At 59.0% G+C, this 27,761-nt stretch overlaps 1 protein-coding gene across 2 annotated transcripts in view; it reads left to right on the top strand.

The window, feature by feature from the left end:
* Positions 1 to 27,761, top strand: part of SCUBE1 (signal peptide, CUB domain and EGF like domain containing 1) — a 140,866-nt gene that overhangs the window by 79,162 nt on the left and 33,943 nt on the right. Inside the window, exons 6-8 of one of the 2 annotated variants that reach the window (XM_081822582.1) lie at positions 2,126 to 2,242; positions 4,873 to 4,962; positions 21,278 to 21,394. In XM_081822582.1, coding sequence (XP_081678708.1) covers positions 2,126 to 2,242; positions 4,873 to 4,962; positions 21,278 to 21,394 — 324 coding nt within the window. The remainder of the gene's footprint in view (positions 1 to 2,125; positions 2,243 to 4,872; positions 4,963 to 21,277; positions 21,395 to 27,761) is intronic. The other variant, XM_081822583.1, reaches the window with a different exon arrangement.

Below are 27,761 nucleotides of genomic sequence, written 5' to 3'. Positions count from 1 at the left end.
TGCCGTGCGGTCAACATGGAGTTCGTGTGATGTTGGCTCTGCAGCTCTCCGTCTAGCCCTAGAGGCCACTTGAGGTTTAGGAAGTTCTAGATCTGGATTTGGGGTGGGGGCTGAAACCTGGCCTAGCCAGCCTCTGTGGACCGGCAGGACAACAGGGCCTCTGCACCAAACTCTTTCAACTCTCCAGAATCCAGGACCCACTCCAGGGCCAGAGGTTTTCTCCATCCTTTCTTGGTCATCCCAGAGCTCAGCAGCACTATTATCATGCACAAGCCGGAGGCTCTCTAGGTGCTCACGAGCTCGGCCCTTGGGGTCCATGAGATGCACAAACCCCCGTGTGCGGGGTGTGGGACCCTAAGCATGGCCCTCCCTCAGGTTGCCTCAGACAGCCCTGCATCCTCCCTAGAGTCACTTGCAGGACATGGCCCATTGCCAGGAGCCCAGAGCTTGGAAAGAACTGTCTGCAGTGTTCTCACAGCCTCCTCACCACTCCACCCCTGCCCAGTCTGAAGTGGGGCTTTTCTCGGTCTGGAAAGGCACATGATGCCCAGGCCAAGGCAGGGCTATGCCTGGGCTCTGCCCTCTCCTGAGATCCATGGCAGTCTTTACCCTTGGCTTCCCTAGGGCTCTTCCTAGGCAGAGAGAGAAGCTGTTTCAGAGATGGGAGAATGTGACTGCAGGCCACCGGGCTCCCCGGGAAAACTGAGAGAAGAGATGCTCCTCTGGAGAAAGGGCCAGAGGGAGCTGTGCATCCTGAAGCAGTTCTGCAGGTCCTTGAAAGGTCGTCCCGGAAGCCAGGCCCCTCCTGCGGATGGGACGTTAGCTCCCTGTGGAAGAGGCAGCCCAGTAGAGCCTCTCTCTGGTTGCGAGGACAGCGTCGGGGACACTGAGCAGGACCACTCTCTTCATGTCCTCCTCAGCTGGCATGTGTCCAGGCTGACAGGGCCACCACCATCACTCGGGACGGACGCCCCAGAGGCCGTGTGCTGTGCCCCTGGGGAGAGTACTACCTGGGAGAGGCAGCTGCGGGACTCAGTTCCAGAATGCTTGGGATCCATCTCCAGGAGCTGCCACCCGGTCGCTTCCCTCTGGAACGAGCCCTACTCATGGGTCAACCTGATAGAACATCATTAATCCCAACTGCCAATTCGGAATTTTCGACTGGGTTGGTCTGAGATTTATTTTTGCATCTTTGAGCATCTTTAGGGTCGTCTTGCAAGCTGAGTAAAGTAGGGGCTGCAAGAAACCCTCCCATAGAGATCTGGGAACTCCTTTAGCAATACCTCTCACCCTAAAATGTGGTAACGAGTAGTTTCCTTTTAAATAAACCTGAATTTATCATTTTTCCTTCTTCAGACTGTCTCCTTTTTGTTTAGCCCCCTTTCGGCCAACCCAGGTTGCTGATGCTGTAAAACATTTTAAGATTCTGGGCTGCAGGGCGCCGGCTCCTCCAGGCCATAGACACTGCAAACTATGTAACATCTTTAAATAAAAGGTCATTTTCCAAAGCGCACGTGAGCTGTCATTAATTTGCACAGGTTCCATCTGTTTGGACATTGCCTTGGGAGGATCCGGGCTCTGAGGGGATAGAGATTGAGATGGCTGCTGGGACTAGGACAGACTAGACTTCTGCGGGGATACCCTTCCACGTGCCCAAGACCCAGGCAGAAAAGAGCAAGTGATGCAAGAACTGAATGAGTGTCCCCCTCAGCACGGGCCCACTGCCACCCTCCCCCACCTTGTAGAGGACGCCTGCCATTAACAGACATTTGTCCCATTAAGACAGTTTCTAAGTGTCTCTGGGACAGAGGAGGGAGAAAATGATCTATCCTATCCCTTTCTTCACCTGACACCCTCTGAGTCTGTCAGCTGGTGCCAGCCCTTTTTGAAGCCCACATGACCCAGGTCCATTCTCCTCTCATCCCAGTTCCCATCTAGAGAGCGAGCCATTCCATCCGAGACCTTGGAGGGGCTGAAGTCCAGGGAAATGTGCACCTATTCACTGATTATCTTATGCCGTCACTTTGCTCCCTGCCCCTTAAGAGAAACCACCAACACCGATAAACTAATCATCTTTGTTGTCATTCCTTTTATACACATGTATGTACACTTTGGGCCTAACTAGTAACCTGTAACTATGGAAACGGAGGCTGCCAGCACAGCTGTGAGGACACGGACACGGGCCCCATGTGTGGCTGCCACCAGAAGTACGCCCTCCACTCAGACGGTCGGACGTGCATCGGTAAGTACGCAGCTCTGCCAGGCGCTGGCACCCTGCGCCACCCTCCCTCCCCCCAGGGCCCCCCTGCAGCCCTGAGGTTGTCCAGCACCCCAGCACCACCCCACCATGTCCCAGTTTCCAAGAAGGAAGTTAAGGGAACAAGAAAAGGAGGACCCCACGGTACTAATGGGGCTGGTGGACGTCCCCCGGGGAAGCCTTCTGTAGAGACTCATCCAGGGCCATCCAGCCACCCCGGACCAAGCATCTCTGCTTCCTGTCACTGTGGGTTTTCTGCGGGTCCTCATCCTCAACATGGGGGGTAGTCTGTGGGGGAGGAGGAGGGGGTGTGCGCCTAAGGAGGGCAGCTTCCGTTTTTAAAGCATAGGGATTTCTTCCCGATCTGGGGACACATGGCACATCCATTTAACCTGCACATCAGCCCCATTAGCAACATGAGCTGACCACCAGTCTGGAAAACCAAGAGGTTTTCTCAGAAAGCGGCTTTAAGTCTTCATAGTCTACACCAGGGGAGACTGGATGGAAGAATCCCAAGGGGCTCTGGGTGTTCTTAACTGCTTTCCACTCCTGAGCTAATGGGGTTCTCACCAGACTTCTTCTTCCAGCTAGAGTCCCTTCTCAGCGATGCCCCTTCTGTCATCTCACCTGTCTCATGGAGTCTCAATTTGAGTTTTGGTCACCTCCTTCCTCCTGGTCCTTATTTGCAGGAGGAAGCTAGAATATCTGTGGTTACCTCAATCCATAATCAGTAGTAGCTTCTTTACCCACTCAAAATAACAGATCTTTCAACTGAGAAAAAGAAGAATTTCAAAGTTGGTACCCATCCAACTTTGTTCATCCTCTGCTCTCTTTCTTTTCCATGTCGGCCAACTTCAGAAGCCCACAGTCAGTGACCATATTTATTCTTTTTAATGGGGGGCCCCATCTCTTATTACCGACTCTGAAGATATTTCTGGAGGGACTTTCAAGTAACAAAAAAGGGGTGGCAAGCAAGCAAAGCCGTGAAACCAGAGTTTGCTGTCGCATTCTGTCCCTGTGACTGCTCCCTGGTACTTCAGGGAGCAGGGCGGGGGTGCCAGGGCCCAGGCAGGCCACCAGCGTCTCACCCTAGTCCCGGCTGTCGTCCCGGGAGCTGCTGCCCGCGTGGTTCTCCCCTTCCTCTGTGTGGTCTCCTCTCAGACGGCCGTTTTGGTTTCATTTTATCTCATTCCTCCTGCTTTTCTGGTGATGGTCCCTGATTGCCTGTCTTGTCTGATAACTGACGTTCATTAATTATTTTCAGAGCCAAAAGCCAAACCAAACCAAACAACCAAAAAAAAAAAAAAATTTTTTTTTTTTTTTCAAAGCAAAACCTGGTCTCAGACCAGTGTCTCTATTGCAGCCTGATCCCATCTAGAACCTCCTCTCCCACCTCTCTCCCTGTCTCCACTGTCCTGCCGGGGGCCTCCCAGGCCCACTGGCCCCTTCCTGTCTCGTCTGCTGGGTCTCCCTCGCTGTTTGTGTCTGCAGTGCAGCCGCCCCTGCCGGCCACGGGACCGGTGCAGACAGCTGCCGGCCAGACACACACCCAGCCTCGTCTAACACATCTTGTCTTTGTCCACCTGACTCGTCCCTTCTCATTTTTTTTTTATCTTTTAGTGTCTGCTGCATGTGAAGGTCCCTGCTTGGATCTACTTTCTAACCTAACCTCCCTCACCCCCTCCTCCCCTCCCCTTAGAAACCCTCTTCCAGACCCAGCTCCTGGGCCATTGCCCTCTGCTGGCCAGAACCTTCCTTCTGCCTCTGCTTACTGCTGCTCAGGTTCCCCCCTCGGGAGCGCACGTCTCCACTGAGCAGAGGGCCGCCAAACAGCTAACCTCACCTGCTCCTCCACGGACAGCATCTTGGCCAAACGTCTTGCCCAGCGGCCAGAATGCTCCCCGGCCGCCCGCCCGCCTCTCCGCACGCTCCTAAAATGACTGACCCATCTGTGCAGCCCCTTGTCAAGCACTTGAATGTCTCGCTCTAGTCCTCTATAGACAAGCAGGCAACCAGCGCTGCCCAACTCGAGCCCCCGTTTTTTCTGTCTGTTCGACTGGATCCATTGTTGTGTGTGTTTGTTCTCTGTTGTTTTGTTCTTAACTTTGCATGAGTGTTTGACACACTTTCCTGCCCTTGACACAGGGCGTCTGCTGTCCAGGCACAGCCATCACCGGACCTCGTGGCCCTGTCCCTTTGTCCTGTGCCTTGTCCTGTGCCTGCCTCCCCAGCCTGAGCGGGGGGCGTCTGCAATCACTGATGCCTCCCTGCGCGCTGAGGTGGTGTGTGTGCTTCTGTGCCCCACGCCCCACCCCGCAGCTGGGTCTGTCCACTCTGACCTCAGCCGCCACCTCTATCTGTTCGCAGCTGGGCCCTGGGTCCCACCTGTGCCCTTGTGTGGTCGTCCCCCGCTCTGCACCCCCCACCCCTGCTGCCTCCCGCCCCGAACACGCCACCTTGGAGGCTCCCGGGATTCGCCCCTCGGCGCAGACGCCCGGCCCGGCATGCTGTGTTGGCTGTGTGCGCGCCACGCCGAGAGGCTGACTGTCTTGGGCCGCGGGAAGTGGGCTGTCATTAACCACCGGCTCCGTGTTTGTCCCTTACTTGTGTTTTAGAGAAGGATGAGGCTGCAATTGAGCGCTCTCAGTTCAATGCCACGTCAGTAGCTGATGTGGACAAGCGGGTGAAACGGCGGCTCCTCATGGGTAACACTTTTCTTCCACTTCCTTTGTTGTGCTCGCGCCTTTGTCCGCGTGTGTGCGCATGCGCGTGCTGCTGTGTCGGGCTGTGCGTGCGCGCGTGCGTGTCGGCGCGCGGCTGTACGTGTGTGCGTGCGAGCGTGTTGGCGCGCGGGTGTGCGTGCGTGCGTGCCGGCACGTGGGGTGTGCGTGGGGGGGGCTGTCTGTGCGGTGTGCCCGCGTGCGTGGTCACCCGAGCCGCGTGTGAGTGGGGGCGGGCGGGCTCCGCTCCAGGTGGGAACTTTTTCCCTGTTACAGTTTATACCCTTCATCAAACACGTGTATCTGTGTGTGTGTGTGTGTGTGTGTAGCGAAGGCCCCAGAGCCAATGGCTAGTGGCCTCTGCGGGCGAGACGTTTGCGCTGAACCCCTCTGCTTGCAGTACCTGCGCGGGATCAGCGAGGCAACACGGAGGCCCAGAAGCGAAGGGGGTGGGGGGCGTTAGCGTAGAGCAGGGATTCAGGCAGCACGGCCCCTCTCCGGCTCCTTGCGAAGGAGAGAAGCCACATCCAGGTTCAGGACTCGCTTTATAGTTGGGAAATCTACCCAGAGAGGAGAGGACTGTTAAGGCCATCTGGCAGGCCCCGGGGAAAACAAGGTTCATTCCTCCCCTTCTGGTCCCAAGGCTCCTGACTCGGTGAATGACCCAGCCTGAGGTGGGCGTAAGTGGGCAACCTTGGCCCACTTTTCCCTGGTCCCACTTCAGGCACCCGCTTGCCTCCGAGGCGGGGAGCAGGGGCAGGTGTGATGTGGGCTACGCTCCAGACACTGGCCCTGGGCTGGATCCAGGTTCTAGGGAGGCTTGCCCAGAAACCCCTGGTGCTGCTCGGGGTGGCTTGGGAGGCCTGCGGGTGTGGCTGGCCCTGGGCAGGGTGAGGAAAGAGAAGGAGGGGGAGATAGCTGCTCTCAGTCTGTAGAAACACAGAGCAAGTCTGCCCTAGTTCTTCGGTTCTGTGCTTGCTGGCCCCTCGATGGTGCCAGCTGCCCAGGCCTCCGGAGCACAGCTGTAGGGAGGTTTGGGATTTTCACAACCTTCTTTGTGGCAGTCTGGTGGATTATACCAGCCTTGGGAGCTGTGGGGCCAGGTGGTACATTTCCCATGTCCTGGAGGAGGAAACAGGCTCATCGGGGTGCCCTGGCTTGTCCACGGTCACATACTACCCTGCACGGCTGAGCTTAGCCCTAAGGTCATGGCTGTGTTAGGGTCACAGGACCATGGAGGTCAGAACCACAGGGTCCCGGAGAGGTCGCCTACTTTTGTGGTCCTCATATGGACCTCAAAGGAGTCCAGGCACCTAGATAAAAGGGAGATGTAAGTGGGGCCACGGGAGGGATATGGCCTTTCATGCTGGGGAGTAGGCTTGAAGCCCATCCTCCCCGGTGGGGCTTTGAGGAGCAAAGGAGATCAGGGCTGGCTGATGGTGCTCTGTGCAGCGTGAAGTCCATGCTGGGCAGGACAGGCATAGCCCCGTTTCTCAAACGAGAACACTAAGGTCAGAGAGTCTGGAAGATTCACCTCTGGTCACACAGGCAGATGGGACAAGGTTTGTCTGGAAGCCCCCTCTCCACAAGTTCTCAGGACAGGGCTGTCATGTTGACTTGGGCTGTCTGGGTTGGCCTGGGAAGGACGGGAAATGGCCAAGGAGCGGGCTTGAAGGCTTCAGTAGGCAGGCGTACCCGCCACCATCTTGGAAGGTGTGAGTCAGGTGGCTGGAGGTGGGCGGTGGGAGCCTAAGAGCTGCTTGCTGGTGCTCTGAGGCCACGCTGAGGCCCCTCAGCCTCACTTACTGGGAGAGGTGGGTACTGCTGCCCAAGAGCAGAGCTCCAGAGCAGGGCAGGAGCAGGAACTGGGCCCCCCGAGGCCCTGTACCCCTCTCAGCAGGAGGGTGATGGCAGAAGCGGCTGAGCTGAACCGGCGTCAAGCAGGTGGGTGGCGAGGTGGAGAAAGAGCTGTGGACTTGTTTTTTCTAATTAGAGTCAGTGGGTAATAGCCTGGAGCGGGGTCAGGGAGGTGAGAAGAGACGAACTGAGAATACAGGTACCTTCACCCCAGGTTTGGCAGGCAGAGTTGGGGGAGCAGATTGGGGGGCTTGGAAGGGGCCAAGGAAAAGGATGATGGTTGGCCTGCCCTGAATTCCCACTTCTCTGATTATAGAAATCCCCTCAAGCATCCCTTTAGAGCCCATCCTGCCCCACAGGCAGAAAAAAACCTGTCCCTCCTCTGGTCTCTCTACAACACTTATAGCACGGACAAGGCCCCATGCCCGGAGCTAAGCAACCATCCTCAGAGGCTTCCATGAAAGGCACCACCCACAGCACTGTGAACCCTTCCCTCAACAGCTCATGATTCTTAGCACCTGTCTCCTCTGAGAGCAGCCCATGTGGTACAGACTTGGGGTCCGATTGGACTTCAGGCTCTAACTAGTAGCCTTTGGTGAGGATGGCTGCTCCCAGGCTATATTATTAGAGGCAAGGTATGGAGAATGAGAGAGGTGACCATCCCCGTTGCGACCTGTGCTGGTCAGAGCACAACTGGGGCATCGCATTCGGAGCCCAGCCCCGCATGGAGAGAGTCGCCTAGACGGTGTGGGGAACCAGAGTTGGGTCAGCATCGGTGGCCTGTGGGAGGGGGCACAGGCAGTTGATCTCAGTGGATCCTGTGGCTGGTGGGCCACATGAGCCCTCTTTTAGGTCCTTGGAGGGGATGGGGTAGGACTGGCAGAGGGGGAAGGACCTGGTTCTGGGGCCCAGGAGAGAAGCAGATGAGGAAGGCAAGACCCTGAGGAGTTTGACGGCAAGGTCAGACCCTGGGCTGGCCAGCTCCAGAGTCTGTGCCCCCTCGACTGCTGCACTGGACAGCTCCTCGTCAGAGGGCAGAGACAAGTGACGAGTGAGGGAGGGCGGGGCTCGAATGCCCTGGAACAGTCAGTCTACTGTGAGCAGTGCCCGTGGAAGTCACGGTACAGGGTTCCGCCAGAGCAGGGCATGTGTGCTGCAGTCACCCGGTGGCTGCGATGTCCTGGCAGGTGTCTTCTGTCCCTGAGATGCCGGTTATCTCCTGTGCCAATAGGGCTTGTTTTTAGGGTGGGTAGGATGAGACCGAGTGAGCGCAGGGTGGCGCTTGCTGCCCCAAGCGGCCCCATGAGCTCACGCATCCTCATCGTTCTCCATCGTGACCACATCAGCGACAGACTGGTCCTGCAGGCCCAGGGTGACACCCCCTGTTCCATGTCACAGAGAGGGTGGTGGCCTGTAGCAGAGCAGCTGGGGGCCATTCAGGGCTCAGTGGCCCTGCCCCAGCCTTGGGGTCTCAGCTGCACCCAGCCATTGCCATTTATAATTACCCCCAGGCACTGAACACAGGCTAAGAACAGGGGCAGTTCCGTTGTCTTTAAAGAGACTCAAACTATGTAACAGATTTTCGATTTATGTTAAAATCAGGTAAAATATTTGGATTTGAGGGTTGGAGTGATAAATTTCAAGTATCTGGCTGACTTGTGCAAAACCCCTGAGTACCCAGCTAAGTTTACCACGGGCCCCTGGGACCCCACTCCTAGCAAGACTGATGAGACGTTGTGGGTCGTTCTTGTCAACCCAAGTGTTCAGTCAGTCCCTTTCCCACAGTGTGCGTGGGATGGATGCTGTGTTAGCTTCCTCTTGCTGCTAACAGGGTACCACAATCTTAGTGCCTTACAACAGCAGGAATGCACCATCTTCTGGCAGGTCAGAAGTTGGACTTGGGACTCACTGGGTTAAAATCAAGGTGTGAGCAAGGACTGCATTTTTTCTGGAAGCTCTAGAAGCTTCTAGAACCACCCATATTCCTTGGTTTGGGGCCTCTTCCTGTCTTCAAAGCCAGCAGCATTGTATCTCTCTGACCCTGCTTCCATCAGGCTCTCTTTCTCTGACCTCCCTGCTCCACTTTTAAGGACTCTTATGACCACATTGGGCCCACCCAGATGATCCAGGACAAGCACCCATCTCAAGGGTCTTAATTTAATCACATCTGTTGAGTCCCTTTTGTCACATAGCGTCATGGGGGACTAAGACAAGGACATTTTAGGGGGCTGTTAGTCTCTCGACCCTCAAGCTTGGTCTGGAAGGAACCTCCCAGGCTGGCTGCTGTGAGGTCCAGAGGCAGAGCCCACGTCCTCCCTCTTCACTGGCTTGTTCTGGTCCACGCATCTCCAGGCACAGGTGGGGGCTGGCAGTGTGGGATGCGCTGGTCCTCACCTCCGCAGGCCCCCCCAGAGTGGGCGCCCACCACTTCCTCAGGCAGCCTCAGTGCACATCTGCCCGCTGTTTCTGGAGGACTCTTCCTCCTCACAGTGGTCTGCACCAGGGTCTGGGGTCTGTGGACTCCCAAGCCCAGGGCCCTAAGTCAGGAGCCGAGTAGCCTGAGGTGCGTCAGCCCTCCCGACTGGAATCTGTCCCCACAGCCTGCCCACTTAGGGGTCCCCCTGAGCCCAGGGGAGCCAGGTGCTTCAGGTCCAGTGAGTACAGCAATCGTTAGCCTAGAACCCCAGGTTCTCTGGGCCTTGCTCTGTCCCAGCCTTCACTCACCTCCCAGCCACCCTGAGGGTTGGCACTAAAGCAATTCCCATTTTACAGATGAGGACACGGAGGCCCAAAAAGGTACTAGGAACCCCCCCTGCATTCCCACAGCTGACACCTGCCCATCTCCCGACACCTCTCCACCTGTGAGCCAGGCTTCCCTTCCTGAGTCAGCATGATCCCATAACACTCTCACCTAGCGGGGCTCCCAGGGGGTGGTGTCAAACTGTGGAGGGGCCTGGCAGACAGGGGAGCCGCTGAGAAAGTTCCAGGAAGGGGGCCGAGGGGCTGGAGACCTGGAAGGCCGGGGAGGACCAGGGAAAGCAGAGCAGTTGTGGTCGTGGCGACATTTGGGGCTTGCAGACTGAGCCCCGTGCTTTCCCCAGCCTCATTTAACCATACAACCCCCTGAGAGGTCTGGCTCATGTCCACACACTCACACTCCTTCTCCCTGGCTCCCCGCTCCTCTGTTTCCCCAGGGGCTGCCCACCTGCCACCTCTTCTCTACAGCCACCATCTCCAGGGTCCCTGGGCCTCTCCTGATTTCCCCAACCTCCCAGGCCACCCCCCCACACCAGCCCTGGTTCCAGACCCATGCATCAGTCACCTCCTGAAATCCCCCTTCTAGAAGTCCTGCACGTGCAGCTTCCCATCCGGGCCATGCCCGCTCTTCACCAGGTGCCATCCGACACACTTCTACCTGGCAAAGGCTCATCCACACCTAACTAGACTCTCCTTGCCACCCCTATCCCCGCTTCTTGCCCCTCCTCCACCAGCACCCTCTTTTGTCCCAAGCCTGGGACTCCCCGACTTGGGGCAGAGGCCAAGTCTGTGCCAGCTCTGATGGCCCCCGGGGGCACAGCACAGGGCCTGGCCCAGAGCAGGAGCACGGGGAAGGCTGGTTGGCACAGAGCGTGAACAAAGGCTTCCTGGAGGACGTGCCTGGGGTAGAGTGGGGCCTCACTGCTCGCCGTTCCCACAGGCAGGTGTCCAGCTGGGAGAGAAAGGGGGCAGACCCAGATCCAGAACCCTGGGCAAGCCTGGAAGTGGGGAGGGGCTCCGGCAGATCTGAGACAAGGGAGGTGATGAGACAGGGCCGTTTCCCAGGCCAGGTGCTCAGTAGGAGGCCGGCCAGAGGGAAAGGCTGGGCAGACCTTGCGCCAAGCTCCAGGCACTGGGCTCTCATGCAGGAAGAACCAAGGTAGTCAGACTTCACCCCTGTCCGTGAACTGGTACCAGGTCAACCGGGACCCCAGCTGTGGTCCTGAGCTCCTGCCCTCAGTTTATCCACACACACACACAACACACACTCACCCCACATATGCCCTAAGGCCTGGTGGAAGGAGGTGGGTCGCGGTGACTTGCGTAAGTAGTTGAGTGGGAGAGTGGAGGGTGGAGGCAGGGTGCTAGGCAGGGCTTGTCAGACAAGAGGGCGCAGGGCATTCATTGGCTGGCCCAGATGAGAACTTCAGCTTAGCGGGGCATGCTTAGTGGGGCATGACTCACCCCCAGCCTCCCAGGGAGTCTGGGCAGAACCGGGGTTCCTGGTGCCAAGGGCCGAGCCTGGCTGGAGGGAGCAGTCCTGCCCCTGCCCTGAAGAGGCCCCGAGCACTCCCCCATTAGCCCCTTGGCTTCCTTTGGAACCTGGGGCCTTACAGCTTTCCCCTCTTTCTGGGCCCCAGATGAAATTTGAATGTGCTTCTAGCCAGTCTGTATGCTCATCTCATGAAGTATAAAAACCAGGCGAGGTGTCCCCTTGGGGGGCACAGCTAACACAAGGCATACTTCCAAACATCACTTTCTCAGCCCCCAGAATGAGGGCAGGGGGACAGGTGCGGGTGATGTGTGTCCTCCCCCGCTGCACACAGGGCAGTGCGGGCAAGCACTCCCCCAGGCCCCGCAGATGGGGAGCGGGGGGCCCTGCTGCTGTCTGAGTGGTGGGCTCAGGGAGAACCGAGCAAGAAATGCGGGCTCAGGCCCAGTTGGCTTTCAGAACTTGCAGCAGACGGGGGGTTCGGGGGCACGGCTGCCAGCAGAGAACCCTAAGGCGTGAAGCCGGTGCGTGCTCATGCAGCCGGAGGCAGAGGCAGAGAGCGCAGTCATGTTACAGAGAGCACGATGTGGTCAGACGGGCAGCTGGGGTGACCCCTGAGGACTGAGGGACAGAGTGCCATCCTCATCGCCTGGCAGAGGTGGCCCAGCTCAGGGAGGTGAGGCGTTAGCCAGGGTCACGGGGCTCTTCAGAGGCGGGTGTTCGTGGCTTCCCTGGGGGAGGCCGTGCTTGGACCAGTGAACTGGGCATGGGGACACCTGGCCTGCCCTGCTGCTCCCTCCCCCCGGATGGCCTTGGTAAGTCCCTTCCCCTGTCAGGACTTAAAGAAAGGCAACTCGTGTTTCTCCAGCCTCTGGGGCTGTGACAAGGGTCGGCTGGGACAGTGGTCCTTGGGCAAGTGCTTCCTCAATCAGAGAGGCCTATAGAAGCATCATGGGCGGTTCTCAGTTGTTGGCCCAGCTCCCAGGCTTTGTGCGAAATGCCTCCTGGTTTGTGGCAGGGCACCCTCTGCAAGCCTCCCTGTGACTTAGTCCTGGAGCCTGCTCTCCCACACAGCCCCTGCCCTACACTGCCGCAGAAGCTTCCTACCGACACAGCCTATCTGAGGGGAGCCCCTCAGGTAGGAGGCGGCCTCCCCCCCCCAGCTGCTCATGCCACCCCGTCCCACTGGCAGCTGGGCACACTTGACCCCCACATGCTCCTTCCGGGCCTCAACACCCTGTCCCCAGCCCCCTCCCTGTCCTGCCTTCACCCTTCCCTAGGTTTTTTGGCCCCTCAGGATTTGGTCCAGATGGGTCCCAAAGCCCTTTGGGATGTGACCCCAATGCCCCCTGCCCCCTAATGGCCCACTTCCTGATGTGTTTACTGGTTGACGTGGCTCCTTGCCCTGACACACTCAGGAGGCTCCTGGAGCTTAAACTCCAAACCACAGATGGAAGGCACCCCAGAGCCCGGGGCATCTTTATTTTACCAATGGGATCTTTTGTTCATCTGCACTCTTCAGAGGAGCCCCTGTGTGCAGAAACAGCGAAAGTGACCAAGAGCCCCAGTCAGCCGCCCACGGCTCCCCTCCCGTCCCAGGCACCTGGGCAGGCAATGGTCCAGCCTTCCTTGCTGCCTGCTCCGTCCGCTCCTCAGGCCCACCCTTGCCTCCAGGGTGGCTGGGTGGCTCGGAGCAAGGGAAGGCCCAGTGCTGGCTGCAGACCAGCTGTCGGCTGACTCTTGACCGAGGAGTAGCCAGAGGTCAGGGCTTCCTGCAGCGAGACTTCTGGGTCTGTCCCAAGGAAGTTGGGGTGGTTCCAGGTTGCTCAGCCAGGCTGTATCTTTGTTTGAAGAACTATGCATTTGTTCTTCGAAGCACTTGATTGGAGTTTTGCTAACGGTGATTCTTTCCAGTTTGTTGTCCAGGCCCAGTCTCTGGAGCCAGACCTGGGCTCTGTCCTGACTTCCCCAATGACTAGCATCATTTCCAGGCTGGGGGCACCTCACGTCTCTGAGCCTTGGTTTTCTCTTTTGCCAAAAGGGGGCCATAGTCTCTACTCTGAAGCAGCTTGGATGAGATGCTTGATGTGGGACGCCTGGCCTACATGTGGCTCATGGCACTGCCCAGCCACATTCCATTCTTTCTTTCTACCTTCTCCTGCCCAGGCCATTGGAGCTTTCCTAGGGTGCTTGATTCCAATGCTGGGCCCAGGCCATGAGGCGAGAAGCCTGGGGCCTGCCTGACCCTGGTCAGGTCAGAGGTGGTGGTGCCATAGGAAAGGGGGCCTAAAGAACCAGCAAGGTGAACAAGCGCCTTTCAGAGGCCATCCAGGCACCTGCAATCTGGACCCTTCCATGAGGTCTGCCCAACTCACAGGCCAGAGCTCTGAGAGGGAAGGCAGGACCCATGTGCCAGCTTCACTGGCCCCAGGAAGTCACAGGGTAGGAGGGGGAATAGGGGTGTATGGATGCTGGACATTGCCTCCCTTGGCCCCGGTCTGTCCTCTGACCTATCTTTCCCTGAATCCCGACAGCCGTCAGGAATCTGGAACAAGGCTCCCCTCTGTTGAGCAGCCTCTGGGCTGAGTCTTTTTGTACCTGGACATGGAAATGTTCCCAGCAACTTGCAAGGGTGCCCTTCAGGTTACAGATGAGGAGACTGAGGCCAGGGATGAGCGGCTGACCCAGTGTCACACAGGCCTGCCCTTCCCACGATGCCACCCCACACTCCCTCTAGGGAAAGGTGGGCAGATGACACAGAGCGCCTGGCATGTGAGTGCTCAGGGAGCGTTAGCTGCTAGTCGTGGGTGTTCTGAAAAGAAGGGTCTGACCCCCAAGCCTCCATGGTCCCACATGGTGGAGGGGGCAAGACAGTGCCGAGGAAGGGTCACTAACTGGGCCTTCATGAGCCTTCTGTAGAATGGGCATAATGATCCCACCCCCTCCCTCCTGAGGATGGCCTCAAACAAGAGGGTGCCTGTAAGCCCCACTTTGTCTGCTCTCAACGCCCCTCCCCTTAGTAGCCAGAGCAAAGGCAGAAGCCAGAGGCCAGGAAAAGGCTCGCTGCCATGGCTCTGCTCCTGCCACCTGCGTTAATATAAAACCTCGGTTGAAGAAACTTCCCCAAGGTCTGCTCATCTCACTCCTGGTCAGCCTCTTCTCTGCCCTCGGCCCCCATCCCTGTTGCTACAGACTGCGAGGCACCGTCCCTCAGGTCCAGAAGGGTCCTGCGCTCTGAGCACCAGTGTGGAAATCCCACGCACCAGGCCGGCCCGTGAGAGGGTGTCGCCCCTGAAACCATGAGCCCGCCCAGCGCCTCCAGGAGGACAGTTTCACTGACACAGCAAACTGCCCTGAGCAGGGCCGGGTCCCAGGTAGACGGAGCTGGTGGGGCAGTGTGGGCCTGAGGGCCTGTTCCTTCCACACAGCTGGGCCAGAGTCAGCACAGGGCCCAGGGGGGTCTCATAGTCACCACCTACGTGCTACAAGGGCAGAATCCAGAAGCCCCCAAGGCTGCCTCACGGCCAGGCCGGCCCTTTGAGAACCATGGGCCAAGAGGTCCGCTGGCCTCCGATGTGACAGAGCAGTGCTGGGTGCCAAGCGGGGCTTCCGAGGCCTCCTTTCCCACTTCCCCTCGGACCCCGGCTTGGGACCCCTTCCCTGCTGGGGCTGCAGTCCTGGCCTCCACGACTGCCCTGCCCCCTTCCCCGGCATGTCCCCCAGGTCCCAGCTTTCCTCGGAGCCACGGGTGCTCCTAGGGCAGAGGCATCCAGCGCCCGGCCCTCGTGGCACCTCTCCCCTCATGGGCAAGAGCCACACTCTGCAGAGTGCTCTCAGGAGTGGGCATCTGCTGGCTGAGGCAGAGCAGGGGTGCCAGGCAGAGGCGGAGAGGCGGTGTGGTTAGGAGCAGGGGGCAGGCAGCAGACAGGGATGAGCCCTGTTCCCCACTCCCTGCTGAGTGACTGGGGAAGCGGCTTCTGCTGTCGGCCTGAGGCCTGACTCTTCTCACCTGCCCAAGGGACTTCGGGAAGACCACCAACCTCACTGTGCCAGAGTAGTAAGGGACATCGGCCTGCTGGCAGTGCCCGTGATGGGCCACAGGGCCACCCAGAGGTCAGTGGGGCCGGCACAAAGAGATGGGCTTGCAGGAGAGCCGGGCCAGTGTGCAGAGCTCTACCAGGGAGCATGGCTTTTATCCCAAAGTGATAGGAGCCATGGAAGGCTCAGGAATCAGCTGAGGGAGGAGAGATCAAAGGTCAGAGATCCCGCGGCTGGGCTGGGAGAGCCAGTGGCTCACCCCTCTTCCCAGTGGCTTCCGTTGATCTTAGTGGCAGAAGGGCGGGTGGGCCAGCCCTGACTGAGGCCTCGACAGGTTGCAGCAAGAGCTTTGGGCTGCTCCCACCACCAGGGTGTCCCTTCAAGGGACAGGGCAGATGTCTGGGCTGACAGGGTCTCTGTGGGTCACGGGGCTCACACCTCAGCCACCAGATCAGAGCCTCTGGGGCGGGGCCTGACGCCTGCCCTGGAGACAAGCCTGGGATTCCCAGTCACACCACAGGGGGAAAGCCACAGCCCAGAGACGGGACGGTGCTTTGCCTAAAGTCCCACAGCGCATCGGGAACTAAGTGCGGTGTTCGGGCCTCTGGACCCGCGTCCAGTTCTCATCAGGGCACTCTCAGCCAGGTGACGCCACTCAGCCTGCCGTCAGCCCGCGTGAGCTTCCACCTCGCCCGGTGCCCGTCTGCTGGCTGGTGCTGCTAGACTCGCAGGTCCTCTGTGCCGTCAGGTTCATCTTAGGCACCCTCCCCCTGCCAGGCCCAGCATGGGGCGGGGGCTTGGTCACCTCACCCCACCTCATTTCTGCAGAGGCTTGTTTTTTCAGCCCATCATTCAGCAGAAATTGGTCCTATGCTGGGCATGGGGTCCCCCTGGACACAGCTCTTCCTGGGGAGTGAGTGGTCTCTGGGGGGGGGGGGGACAACCACCTGAACAGAAGCCTGGGGCCTGGGAGAGCCAGCAGGGCTCAGGAGAACTTAGAGGGGCCTCCAGAGTCTTGAGGGGTGAACGAGCCTAGGCCAAGGGAGCCTTCTGTAGAGCCCATGCTTGGATGTGATGGGGTGAGCTGGGGGAGGGGGCCCGGACTCCTGTGAGAAAGGCAGAGTCCAGGCCCTATTCTGTCTCCCCTGATAAACTCTTAGCCCCTGAGGCCTGGAGGCCTGGGTCAGTGTCAGACCCGTCTCTAGCTCAGCTCCTAGCTCGCAGCCACCCAGCACCAAGGATGTTTAGACGGAGCAGTGAACCCATCCACCGCCCCACCAAGCTGAGGTCTCCAAAATACCAGGGACTTTCTGAGGCATATCTGCCCCACACAGAGCAGGAATTCAGATGAATCAGCAACTGACCGGGTGCTAAGACTCTCTGTGCAGAGGTTCGAGAGTGAGCGTGTGGTCACTGTTGTGACAATTCACAAAGCACTGTGATGTCCACACTTGTCTGGGCCTTGCACACACTCCATGGTAAATGCCATCACCCCTACATTGCATGTCGGGAAGCCCAGGCTCCAGGAGTAGAGGGGCTTGCCCGAGGTCCCAGGGCCAGGTATGCACCCCCACTTTCTGACTCCACAGCTCATGTTTCAGCCACTGCCCTGTGGCTGAGATTGTCCTTCACAGGCCTTGCCAGACCTTGCCCCGGACCTAGGGCAGAGCAAACAGGCAGTGCCAACTCAAAGAGCAGCCCTCCGTCCGAGCCCAGGCCTGGCCTCCCCTGCTCACATCTGCTCTGTCTCTGTGTCCAGAGCCTCTGGCGGGCCTGGCCCAGAGCAGGAATGCCCCAGGGGAAGGACCGAAGACCGGCCTGGTGACACATCTAGGGTTTTCCCACCTGCTGCGAAGGGGTTTACGCTCAGGCCCCTTCCCACTTTAACCTCCCCCCATGCCCAGGCTGGCCGCGTGGGGTAAGAGTTCTCCCCCCTCGCCCGTCTCCGCTGCCCCGCTGTGAGCACTCGGAGGACCCCCAACAAAGACCTAGCTCTCTGGCTTGGTCGGGCTCACTCATCCGTCTGGAGTCCCTCAACCTTGGGTCCAAATACTGGCTTCTCCAAATAACTGAGGGATCTGAGACACGGGGCTGGCTCAACGGATGTATGCCCCGTACACATGCCCCAGGCCCTGCCCTCAGAAGGGCCCCCAGGTGGTTGAGTGTTCGGTTGCCTCTGTCTTGAAATTTTTAGTTTTTGAGCAAGGGCCTTTCATTTTTATTTTGCACGGGGTCTCACAATAGGTAGTTGATCCTGCCTGGACAAGTTCTTGAACTTCCCTGAGCCTCAGTTTCTCTGGCTGCAGAAGAAGCCAACTTCTGGAGCTGCTGTGAGGTCAGTGGGTGAGAAGATCCTTTGTCAGCTATAGAGGGCTGTGCCCTGAGAGGTTTTGTTCCCTCCAGGAGGAGAGGAGAGGCTTTAGAAAGACCCGGTAGCTCTCTTGGAGAGACTAGAGGGCTCACGGAGTCCAAAAGGAAAGTCTTCAGCTCCCTGGGACAGCACTCTGGGGTTCAGCTTTGCCCTCTTCCCCCTCGCACCACCGAAGTTATGGCACCTGGACTCTAGCCGCCCTTGGCAGCGTGGGCTCCTGGATGGGGTGTGGCCTCACAGGGCAACCTGCAGCACCCCCTTTGCATCCCCCACCCTGAAAGCCAGAGACAACACCACTGTCCCATGTTTGCTGTTTGCATTCGGGGTGAGTCTGCAGTCAAAGGAGAGGACAGGCTGTCTGGCTTCTGCATCTGAGACAGTGGTGGCCCAGTACCAGGCCTGGGTGGCCTCTAGTCTTGGGAAACAGAGAGGCAAGGCGGAGAGAGCGGTCCAGGGGGAGGGACCCAGGCTGATCGCCATCCAAGGCAAGGAGCTCCCTCAACAGTTCCCGGCAGCCTCTGCTTGGAAGCTCCCAGGGACAAAGCTCTCAGTGCCACCCAGGCTGGCCCGTCCTGTAACTGTAGCCTTCAGTCCCCAACCCCCACTTGAGCCCAAAGGACTGGGTAGACTTTGTCATCCTCCCTTCTGTGCATATCGCATTGTGCCGTGTACATCTGCTAACCTCAGAATGACACAGCCACCAACCCTGTGCTGTGCAGGGGATGCTGGGGGCCTGGCAGGTGCAGTGGCCCAGGCAACATAGAGGACAGGCTGGTAGCTGGTTGCTCAGTCCACTGCCCCTTCCCCGCTCAGCACAGGGCCTGGCCTCAGTAAGTATTGGCTCTTGACATTATTGCATGAGCCTGGACGCTCACCCAGAGTGAGCCAGCGGTCCGGAAGAGGGGGACCGATGGCAAGGCTGTGAATGTCACTAAGGAGGACTCTGGTCGCCTGACCCAGAATGGCAGCAGTTAAGGGCAGGGGCCAGAATCAGATGCTAAAAAAGTAGCAAGACCAGGCCTGGGGGCCCCAGGCGAGGGGGTGGATGGGGGCAGCATGCTCAGAGGCGGGGAGCCCTGGAACAGGCAGCGTCAGGGCGAAATACGGAGAGTATAGTACCTGCTGGCGCTGTGGGGTCCTGGGGCTGGGGCTGTCAGGGGGGTTGGAGTCAGACCCAGCAGGTCCCCCCGGCTCTACCACTTACGAGCCGCACAACCCTGGGCGGAGTCCTTGCCAGAGAGGTGGAAAGGGCAGGAGCCACCTCACAGAGCTGCTAAGAGCCTAGGGGACGTGAGGCTTGGAAGGCTGAGTTGGGACTGGAGCGGGTGACCCGCCATAACCAAGTGCTGTGGGACGAAGGGGTCAGCAGCCAGAACAGCCCACGGGGCCTTCCCTGGGGGCCCAGAGCCACTCTCTCAGAACCTGAAGTTTAGGCACCAAACATCGTCTAGGGCAACATGGGAGATTAAACATGTGCACAGTGCAAGGGAGAGGCTAGAGAGTGCGTGACTCTCCACGCTGACCCCAGCCCCCTCCTGGCCTCCGCCTGCGCAGTGGGTGCCAAGGCCCCTCAGCTCTGGAAGGCCGAGATTCCGAGTCCCACCGGGGCCTCCGGGGATGCGAAGGGCCAACAGGAGCCCCTTTGGCCAGGTCACTTCTCAGGGACACAGCCCCCAGTGCCCACGCCACGCCCCACCTCCACTACCACAGAGAGGCCCAGTCGCCATCACTGTTGCCGAGTAAGGTCACGGCCATGCCCCAGTCCCAGTTCTCCAGGGCCTGAGGCTTAACTACCTGCACCTGGAGAGCAGGCAGGCCCTCGGGCCCCTCTCCACAGAGGGGCTCTCCCACATAAAAGGCTGAAAAGGCACCTGGGGCCTGCGTTGGCTCTTTGATTTGGGGCTGGGAGGCAGGATTTCCTCTCTGGTTGGAAGTCCAGGAGGGAGAAACTACCATTTGCAAAGCAACTCCAACCTGCCAGGACCCAGACCAGGCACTTCACCTGGGGAGTTTGATCCTCACCTCAGGCCCGAGAGGGAAGGCTTGTCGTCCTCACCTGCCAGGTGTGGGTGCTGAGGTCCAGCCCGAGGGGTAGCCTGCCTGGGTCACTCAGTGAGCGACAGGGCCAACGCTCACACCCTGGCCCGCCCACCTCCACTGCCCCAAGAGGGCCTGAGTGGGCCATACGCCAGTCAGAGCCTGGCTCCCACTAACAGAGGCCAACACAGTGCAGGGAAGGGCGGTGGCCTTCTTTCTGCACCTGGGGCTCGGGAAGCTCCTTGTGGAGGTGGTCTTTGAGCTGGGCCTGGGGATGCTAGCAGGCAGGAGGTCTCCACGCCACTGGACCAGCACACACAGAGGCAGGAAGGCTCACAGAACTGCCCACACCCAGCTGGAGGGCTAAGATTTGTGGAGACACACAGAGAAGAGTCAGGCTCGGGAGACTCGCCTTTCAATCACAGTTACAGCTCATCCTATCATGGTGAGGGCATTAGCCTCGAGAAGTAGGGCCCTGTTCAGAGCATCACATGAAGAGCCACCCATAGCCCTTGTGCTCAGGATGCTCAGGACGACACCTGCTATGCCCCCTCAACCCGGCAGGATCACAGAGATGCACCCTCACACACACACACACAGAAGGGAAAGCCCGATTTCCCCCCTCCCTGCCCTGCCCACCCCCCCCCCACACACACACACGTACACACAAATTGAAGTTCAAAGGAAAGGCATCATGAATTTGGTATAATTAGCAGCAGGGACTCCTGGGGTATGTATTCAGTGATCACTCCTGTGGGAATGCAGACACCACAGAAGGACAGACAGAATAAACCAGTTAGGGGGAACCTTCAGGGAAAAGGCCCACAGGGCCAGGTGCCCAGAGGAAGCCAAGGGAGGCAGGCAAAGGGTTTCGGGTTATAAAAGATGGGGCCCTTGGCTCCCAACATTGAAGAGAAGAGGAAAGCCCACTCAGGCACAGTTCCCACAAGATCAAAGCACACAGATGCTCAGAAAGAAACCCAGGTTGAAAGGCTCAGAGGCCCAGGAATGGGCTCCTCCGTGTGCGGGCCACCTGCACCCTGGTGACCCAGCTCTGCCAGCCCTTTCTCCAGGCCTGGGGAGGATCATTCTCACCACACGACGGGTTCGGTGACCTAGGCTCTGCCCCAGCCTTCCCAGGCCCTTTGAATTTGCAAAGGGAATAAAAACACTAGACAAGCTTCAAGTGGACAAAAACCAGACGCCTTTAGCTTATGGCTCAGTGAGAACAGATGTTGAGCTGAGTGCCTCATCAAGGTGATGGATGGTGTGCGGGCTCGGGGAACCCCTCCCTGGAAACTCCACAGCCAGGGCCACAAGCCAGTCCATTCTGAGACCAGTTTGGGAGCCCCAGGGACCGCGAGTCTGGGTTTGGAGTCCAAGTCTGGGCAGGACAAGGGTTTAGGAATCTGGCCCTGGGCAGCTAAATACCAGCCAGGCTGATCTCAGCAACGTTGACCTGTCGGCGGTGACCTCTACACCAGCACAGCCCTCTAGTGTGCAGACGTTTACCCATCCATCATCTTCATCAAAGTGGGTCCTCCCCGGCAGCCCCACAGGAATGGTGCCATTCTCCCATTTTACAGATGGGGAGCCTGAGGCTCAGGGAAGCCCACAGCTAGAGGGGATCAGCCAGAACTCAAATTCAGGTGTCCTGTCTCAGGTGGTCCCCCCACGGATGGAGAAAGGTGGTGGCCGCCGTCGGAGGAGACTGAGCATCTCTGTCTCTTCCCGCCCCCCCCCCCCAGAGACGTGTGCAGTAAACAACGGAGGCTGCGACCGGACCTGCAGGGATACGGCCACTGGCGTGCGGTGCAGCTGCCCCGTGGGATTCACGCTGCAGCCCGACGGGAAGACGTGCAAAGGTCAGCGCGGAGCCGCTCGGGCAGGGGCAGGGGGTGCCGTGCCAGGGCTCCCCAGCAGGGTTCAAGGGAACACTGCGTTGATAGGGTCCTTCTGTCCAAGAAAAGGGCTGCCCACTGCACTAGGCTAACGGTGTCTTCGCTGCGGGACCTCCTGGGCCCACAGTGATTCACCGTGGCCCTGGGGGAGCCGGGGGGGGTTGGTTTGGCCATCTCTTCACCCTCGCCATCGTGGTCACATCTGGCGGAGCTGGGGCAACAGCACAACCCGGGGGGGTTTGGGAAGGACAGGTCTCCTTGTACCGGGATGGGATTGTCTTCTTGCCACCGTTAGAAAAATGAGGATGCTGTGTGTCCTTGTCGCTGGAGGAGTGACAGTGACATGGTGGGGGCTCTCAGCGGGGGACTGGGGAGGCAGAAGGACCTCCATTTGCAATTAGAAACGAGGCTCTGGGAGGATGGGAGGAGCTCACAGGAGCGGGCCGAGCTCCTGGCCTCTGGAAGCGAGAGCAGGTAGGGCTTGCTCTGTTCCCGCGTGTTCCCTGACTCACCCCACAGAGCTCCTGAGTGCCTCCAGCAGTGCTTGGGGTGTGAGGGGTCCCTCAGGAAACGAGTGAGGGGAGCGGGGAAGTGAGAGCTGGCTGGGCTCTGGAGACTGAAGGGGCCACCCTGCAGCCCTGACAAAGGAGCCCTGAACAGCCGCGGCCATTGGGCAGGGAGTAGAGGGGACCACCAGAGCCCCCTGCAAGGGAGGGAGGTGCAGCCCCTCAGCACCGCCCGCTCGGCACCAGCCTGGCCCTTCAAATCCCCCTGCCTCTGGCCCCCTGCCTCCCACCTTGCCAGGGAGCAGGCCAGGCTGGGGGGCCATGAGCGGAAGGGCAGAGGACTTGAACTTCCAAAGTCCAGTGGGTGACAATACGGACAGTGGAGGTTTCCGGTGGTTTTAAATAGTCCGAGGGGGGCTTTTTTTAAGCCTGTGAAAATAGATAGCATATGACTTCTCCTTCCTAACTGCTCTGCTGGGAAGAAACTAGGGATTATTGACAAAAATAACAGTCCTTCCACCTGTTTATTTGAAAATAAAGCCCTTCTGTAGCCCCTGCTCATGGAGCCGAGTGGCAACATGCGGACTCAGATGCCAGGGGGACCGGCCAGGGCTCCCCGCGGTCCCAGCTGTCCCCACAGCCAGAGGCGACACAGCAGGCCTGGCCCCATGCCCTCAGAGCTGGGGCAGAAGTGGGTAAAGTCAGGCCACGCTGCCTCCCTCCCAGGCACGGGACCCCAGGGGCGGGCACGTCTCAGTTCCTGACGTGAGGCCAGGAGTGGGTGCCAGGAGCCAGCCTGTCCGCGCCCACAGCCGTGCCCAAGCAGAGCACCTGCGGGGACCTCTACTGCCCCCGCCTGGCCTTTGGTGGCCTGGGGGGCACCTGTCCCCGCCTCACCCCCACCTCGTGTCTGGGGGAGGGGAGGTGCTGAGGGCAGCTCCCCACAGCCGGAGGCCCACCCCGCCAAGCCCCCCACCCTGCTTCCCGTGGCTCCTCCTGAACCACTCCAGCCCTTTAACCACGGCTGCCCCCGCTCAGCTCTTTGCCCTTGCCCGGACCTTCTCCCTCCCGCTGCCCTGCAGGCGGCAGGTCCTCTCATTCACTCCATTCATTCAACCCAGATGGGGTTTCTGGGCTCCTCCCCTGTGCAGGGGCTGGGGAGACAGGTGAATGGAGCAGACCTTCCCTGACCCCGGGGATCTTCTATCGGATGCAGAAGACAGTTTTTCAATTTTTAAAATCACTGAGATAAACGTGTATTACCTACTACTTGGTGCTGGATGGAGACGTACAGCCCAGCAGAAGAGTGAGGAGCAGAGCCTGCCCTGCCCCGGCGGGGAGGGTGTGGGGAGAGGCATTTGTCGGGGCGGCCTTTCCACAGCACCGGGGCTGCGGTGCAGAGGCCAGGGGTGCAAGGACCCAAAGGGGTCCAGTGTGCCCAGGTGTGTGAGATGTGGGGCAGCCCAGGCCAGATGGTGCAGGGCCTGTGTGCTGGGGAGGGCTCGGCCCTTCATCCTTTCAAGCCTTGGCGAGCCCCCCAGACATTCCCGGGCAGGGAAAGTACAGACTCGGGTTTTTCTTTTGAGCCGGTCCCCGACCACGGCTGGGGCGGGGTTCTCTGGACGGGGGCCAGAAGAGCAGCGAGGCGGCTGCTGTCATCACCCAGGCTGGGATGACATGGCTTGACCCAGGCGCCGGCCATGGTGGTAGAAACGAGCAGTCCGGATATTGTCCTCGGAGTTAGAATTTTTTTTTTTTAAGATTTTATTTATTTGACAGAGAGAGAGACAGCAAGAGAGGGAACACAAGCAGGGGGAGTGGGAGAGGGAGAAGCCGGCTTCTCGCAGAGCAGGAAGCCCGATGTGGGGCCCGATCCCAGGACCCTGGGATCATGAACCGAGCCGAAGGCAGACGCTTAACAACTAAGCCACCCAGGTGCCCCTTTCGGAGTTAGAATTTAAGTATTGTGGGACTAGACAAAAACTGCGTAACATCCTTAAATCAGGGAACACTGGAAAATGAAGGCTGACCTCCAGACCCCAGGTTGGGCGTCTCAGAGCCTGGAGCGAACAGCCTGAGCTCCCCGGGTCGGACGGGAGAAGTGCAGGTCAGGGCGCGGGCACTTGGCAGGACAAGCCCAGCTGGGAACTCCCGGCCCGAGGCTTTGGCTCCCCAGTGGGCATGCACACCCTGGTCCTGGCAAGGGCCCAGAAGGGGATATCAAAGGAGTGATTTCAAAGGTTCAGTGTATTCTGGAAGCCAAAAGCCACTGTGAAGTGAGACCGATAGCTGGAGGGTGAAGGTAACAAAGGTCCTGGAAAATCCAGAGCTGAAAGCCCTGAGCACACAGGGGTCACACGGGCAGGTGGAGACAGGCATGGGAAAGTGGGGGTTATTCTGCCTGAAACATGGGGGCTGTGGTGCAGGAGGATTTGCCCCAAGCTCTGTTTCAAGAGTGTGGGCAGTGCAGGGGTTCAGCCTCAAGGCACCCTGTTCCCCTGTTCAGTGCTGCACCCGCTTGATATTGGGAAGGGGGCACCTTGATGATTGGCCCTTCTGAGAGGAGGGAGTTCTGGGGCCTTGACTCCCGGAGCTGGAACCTGGATTTCCTCAGAGACACCGGCCCCTCCTCCCAACATCTTCTAGAATAGTCTGGGAGAACTCCCACCTACCACCTGTTTCCTCTCCTCCCTCACCTGCCCTCTGCCCAGCAGCGCACCCCCCCGCCACGAGGCTGTTCTAGGGTGATGCCAGCCCACTCCCACCTGGAAGCCCTCCACATGGCCCCCGGGTTGCCACGCTGTGCCCCCTCAGCGGGAATGGGCAGAGGGGAGCAGGAGTATTTGTCCTACTGTGTGTTCCTATAGCTCCTCCCCCCTCCCCCTGTTGCTTGAACACTGACTGGCTGATGCACCCGAAGGTTCTCCTTGGCGGCCCAAGACCCAACCCTTCTCTCAGCCACTCCGACTCCTTCATTCTTCATCCACTCAGTGAATGCTGCTGGGCAGTCGCTCTGTGCAGGCCGCATGCTGGGCCCAGGGGCTCCAGACAGGAGCCAGCTCCCCAATCTGTGTCCCTGACAAGGGGACAGCGAACTCTGGAGGGAACGTCAGGGAAGGCTTCCCCGGGAGGCCGCTGTTTCCAGGGGCCGGCCGTGTGGGGGCCGCACCGGGTGGGGCAGCCGGAGTTGGGCTGCCAAGGCAGAAGCCAAGTGTGCGGAAAGAGGAGGGCAGGGCATCCAGGCCCAGGATGCCCAGGGAGGGGCCTACAAAAAGGGGCTGGCCCTTTATCCTGGGGTGACCGGGGGCCATGGAAGACTTGCAGACAAGTAGGGGGCTGCTGGCTGCCTGGTGGGGTCGGGGGCAGCATGAGCACAGTGAGGAAAGAGAGGAGCCTTAGAAGGGCGGGAAGGGGAGAGAGGAGCAGAGACTGCAGCCCGGGGTCCCGTCAGAATGAAGGTCCACGGGCTTTGTGACTGTATCCTGGCTAGAGCTGGGGGTGCTTCCCCCACTCTGACCCCCAGGCAGCCGCCACACCAGCCTGGCCTCAAGCAAACATGCCTCCCATGGCCTGTCTGGTTGCCATGACAGCCCTCCGCCGACAGGCCCAGATGGGGATGGGGATGGGATTGGGGGTTCCAGAAGGCCTGGCATTCCTGAGGAGGCAGACCCGCTCTGCACATTTAGTCTGTGAGAGGCACCTGTTCCCAACCCTGTTCACAGATGGGGAACCTGAGGCTCAGAGAGGTGCCTTTCCCTGCCCAGAATCACATAGCTAGCCGGGACAGAGCAGAGACAGATCTCCATTCTCCTGCCAGAGGCTTTTAGCTAGAAATTTCCCTGTCTTCCTATAATCCCCAGGGGGAGAGGATAACAGAGGTGCCCAGGCTTCTGCCCAGGATGGGCCCTCAACTGAACTTAATGTCTGCTTTCTCTGGAGGCTGCAGGGCCAGCACGGTGCTCTGGAGAAGGCCTGTCTTTGGAGACGGCTGGAACTGGGCCCCAATTCGGCTGCTGTGTGTAGCTGCGTTCCCCTCTGTAAAATGGGGGATCTGGTCCCCCAGTTGTTCTGAAGATCACACAAGACTTTGCCAGAAAGTGCTTGGCCTGGTCACCAGCATGAGGTGCTGCCCAGTAGGAACAGTGAGCACCAGCAGGTCTGACTACCTGCTGTGGGGTCTGGGCTCACCCTTAGGCATTTTTGTTCCTGGAATAATCACGTGTGCAGAGTTCCTGGACTTGAAAAGTCATTGTTTTTAGTGATCATTTCGGCGTGCAAACATAGAGCACCTACTGTATTCAGAGGCCAGGATCTGATTTCGGGGCCAGGTCTGGTGACCCGCAGACCTCCCTTAGTGGGGACCACCTCAGGTTCCCCTCCTTTGCCACCTTCCTGGTGCCAAAGTCACCAGAACATGCGAACAGAATGGGTCTTTGGGGTAGAGGTGCCTGGGGTCGGGAGGAAGGCAGCCAAGGGCAAGGAGATGCAGGGCATGCCCACTGGGTGCCCCGCACCCCTCAAGGCCTGGTCCCACAGGGGCCCCCCAGGAAAGCCGCTCTGGGGTCCGACCCTGGCAGGCTTGCTGTGGCCCTGTGCTATGCTAGATCCCCTCCCTGGGGCTCTGAGAACTGCCCACAGGGGCGTCTCAGCCTTGCTCCGGACCACACACCTGGGGTTTGTTGTTGGGGAACATTCTGTGGGAACACCACTTTGGGACTTTTCTGCAGGTGTGAGGTCTAGCTCATTTGGTTTGAGGGAAAAAAAAGTGAGGTGCCATCCGGGATTTGGAGTTGCTGGGATGGGCCAGAGTCCCCTCCAGGGGGCTCAGCACAAAGGCGGCCGGTGGACCTTGCTTGTTGGGCAGTGCCATTTATTCAGGACAGGGGGCCCGGGCCCTCACACTCAGGACAGGCTCAGCGAGGGTGGGAGTCCGAGTCAGCAGCTCTGCTGAGATGCGCCCGGTGGCCGACTCCAAGAAGTCCTTTCTGGTTTCCTTCACTTCCTTTCACCCCCTCCAAATCAGGGTGAGAACCCTGTTCTTTTTTTTTTTTTTTTTAAAGATTTTATTTATTTATTTGCGAGAGAGAGAATGAGAGACAGAGAGCGTGAGAGGGAGGAGGGTCAGAGGGAGAAGCAGACTCCCTGCCGAGCAGGAAGCCCGATGCGGGACTCGATCCCGGGACTCCAGGATCATGACCTGAGCCGAAGGCAGTCGCTTAACCAACTGAGCCACCCAGGCCCCCCGAGAACCCTGTTCTGAAAGCTCTGCTAGTACGTGCTGGGTCGTGTCAGCATGGGGAGCTTTGGGCTCAGGGCCCAAGAGGAACTGTGGAGTCAGAAGAGACATCTCAGGGACAGGGTCTCTGACAACACAGTCCAGGCTGGCCTGGAGCCCAGAGAGCAAAATCCAGATAAGCAGGGCAAGGGGGGGCAGGCAGGAGGGAACTCACAGGAGTCAGGGGGATGTTTGTGATGCATCAGCCAACAGGCGGTGCTGCTGCTGCGAGGGAGAAAGCGGCCCGGTCGCTAGAGGTATGCGCCGCTGGCCAGGCTGCTTGGGAGGGGTCATTCATTGCATGGGGTTAGGCCAGGTGACCTTCAGGGTCCAGCCACAGCTCGTCCATTGGATGCTGAGTGAAGAAACTGCTCAAACCAACAGGTTGAATTAGAGGGGGAAGCCAGCCAGCCCAGGAACACCCTTACCTTTCTAAGCCTCCCATCAGCAAAACAGGGGCATTAAACCTACAGATTGTTGACTGACACTCACTTAGCACCAGCGCCCCAGGAGCATTAGTTCATCAGCTCCTCATGCTGTTCTTCCAAGG

The sequence above is a fragment of the Leptonychotes weddellii genome, chromosome 5 (genome assembly GCF_054177405.1).
Source record: "Leptonychotes weddellii isolate Sample4059 chromosome 5, ASM5417740v2, whole genome shotgun sequence".
Lineage (NCBI taxonomy): Eukaryota > Metazoa > Chordata > Mammalia > Carnivora > Phocidae > Leptonychotes > Leptonychotes weddellii.
This window is presented reverse-complemented; position numbering and strand designations above follow the sequence as displayed.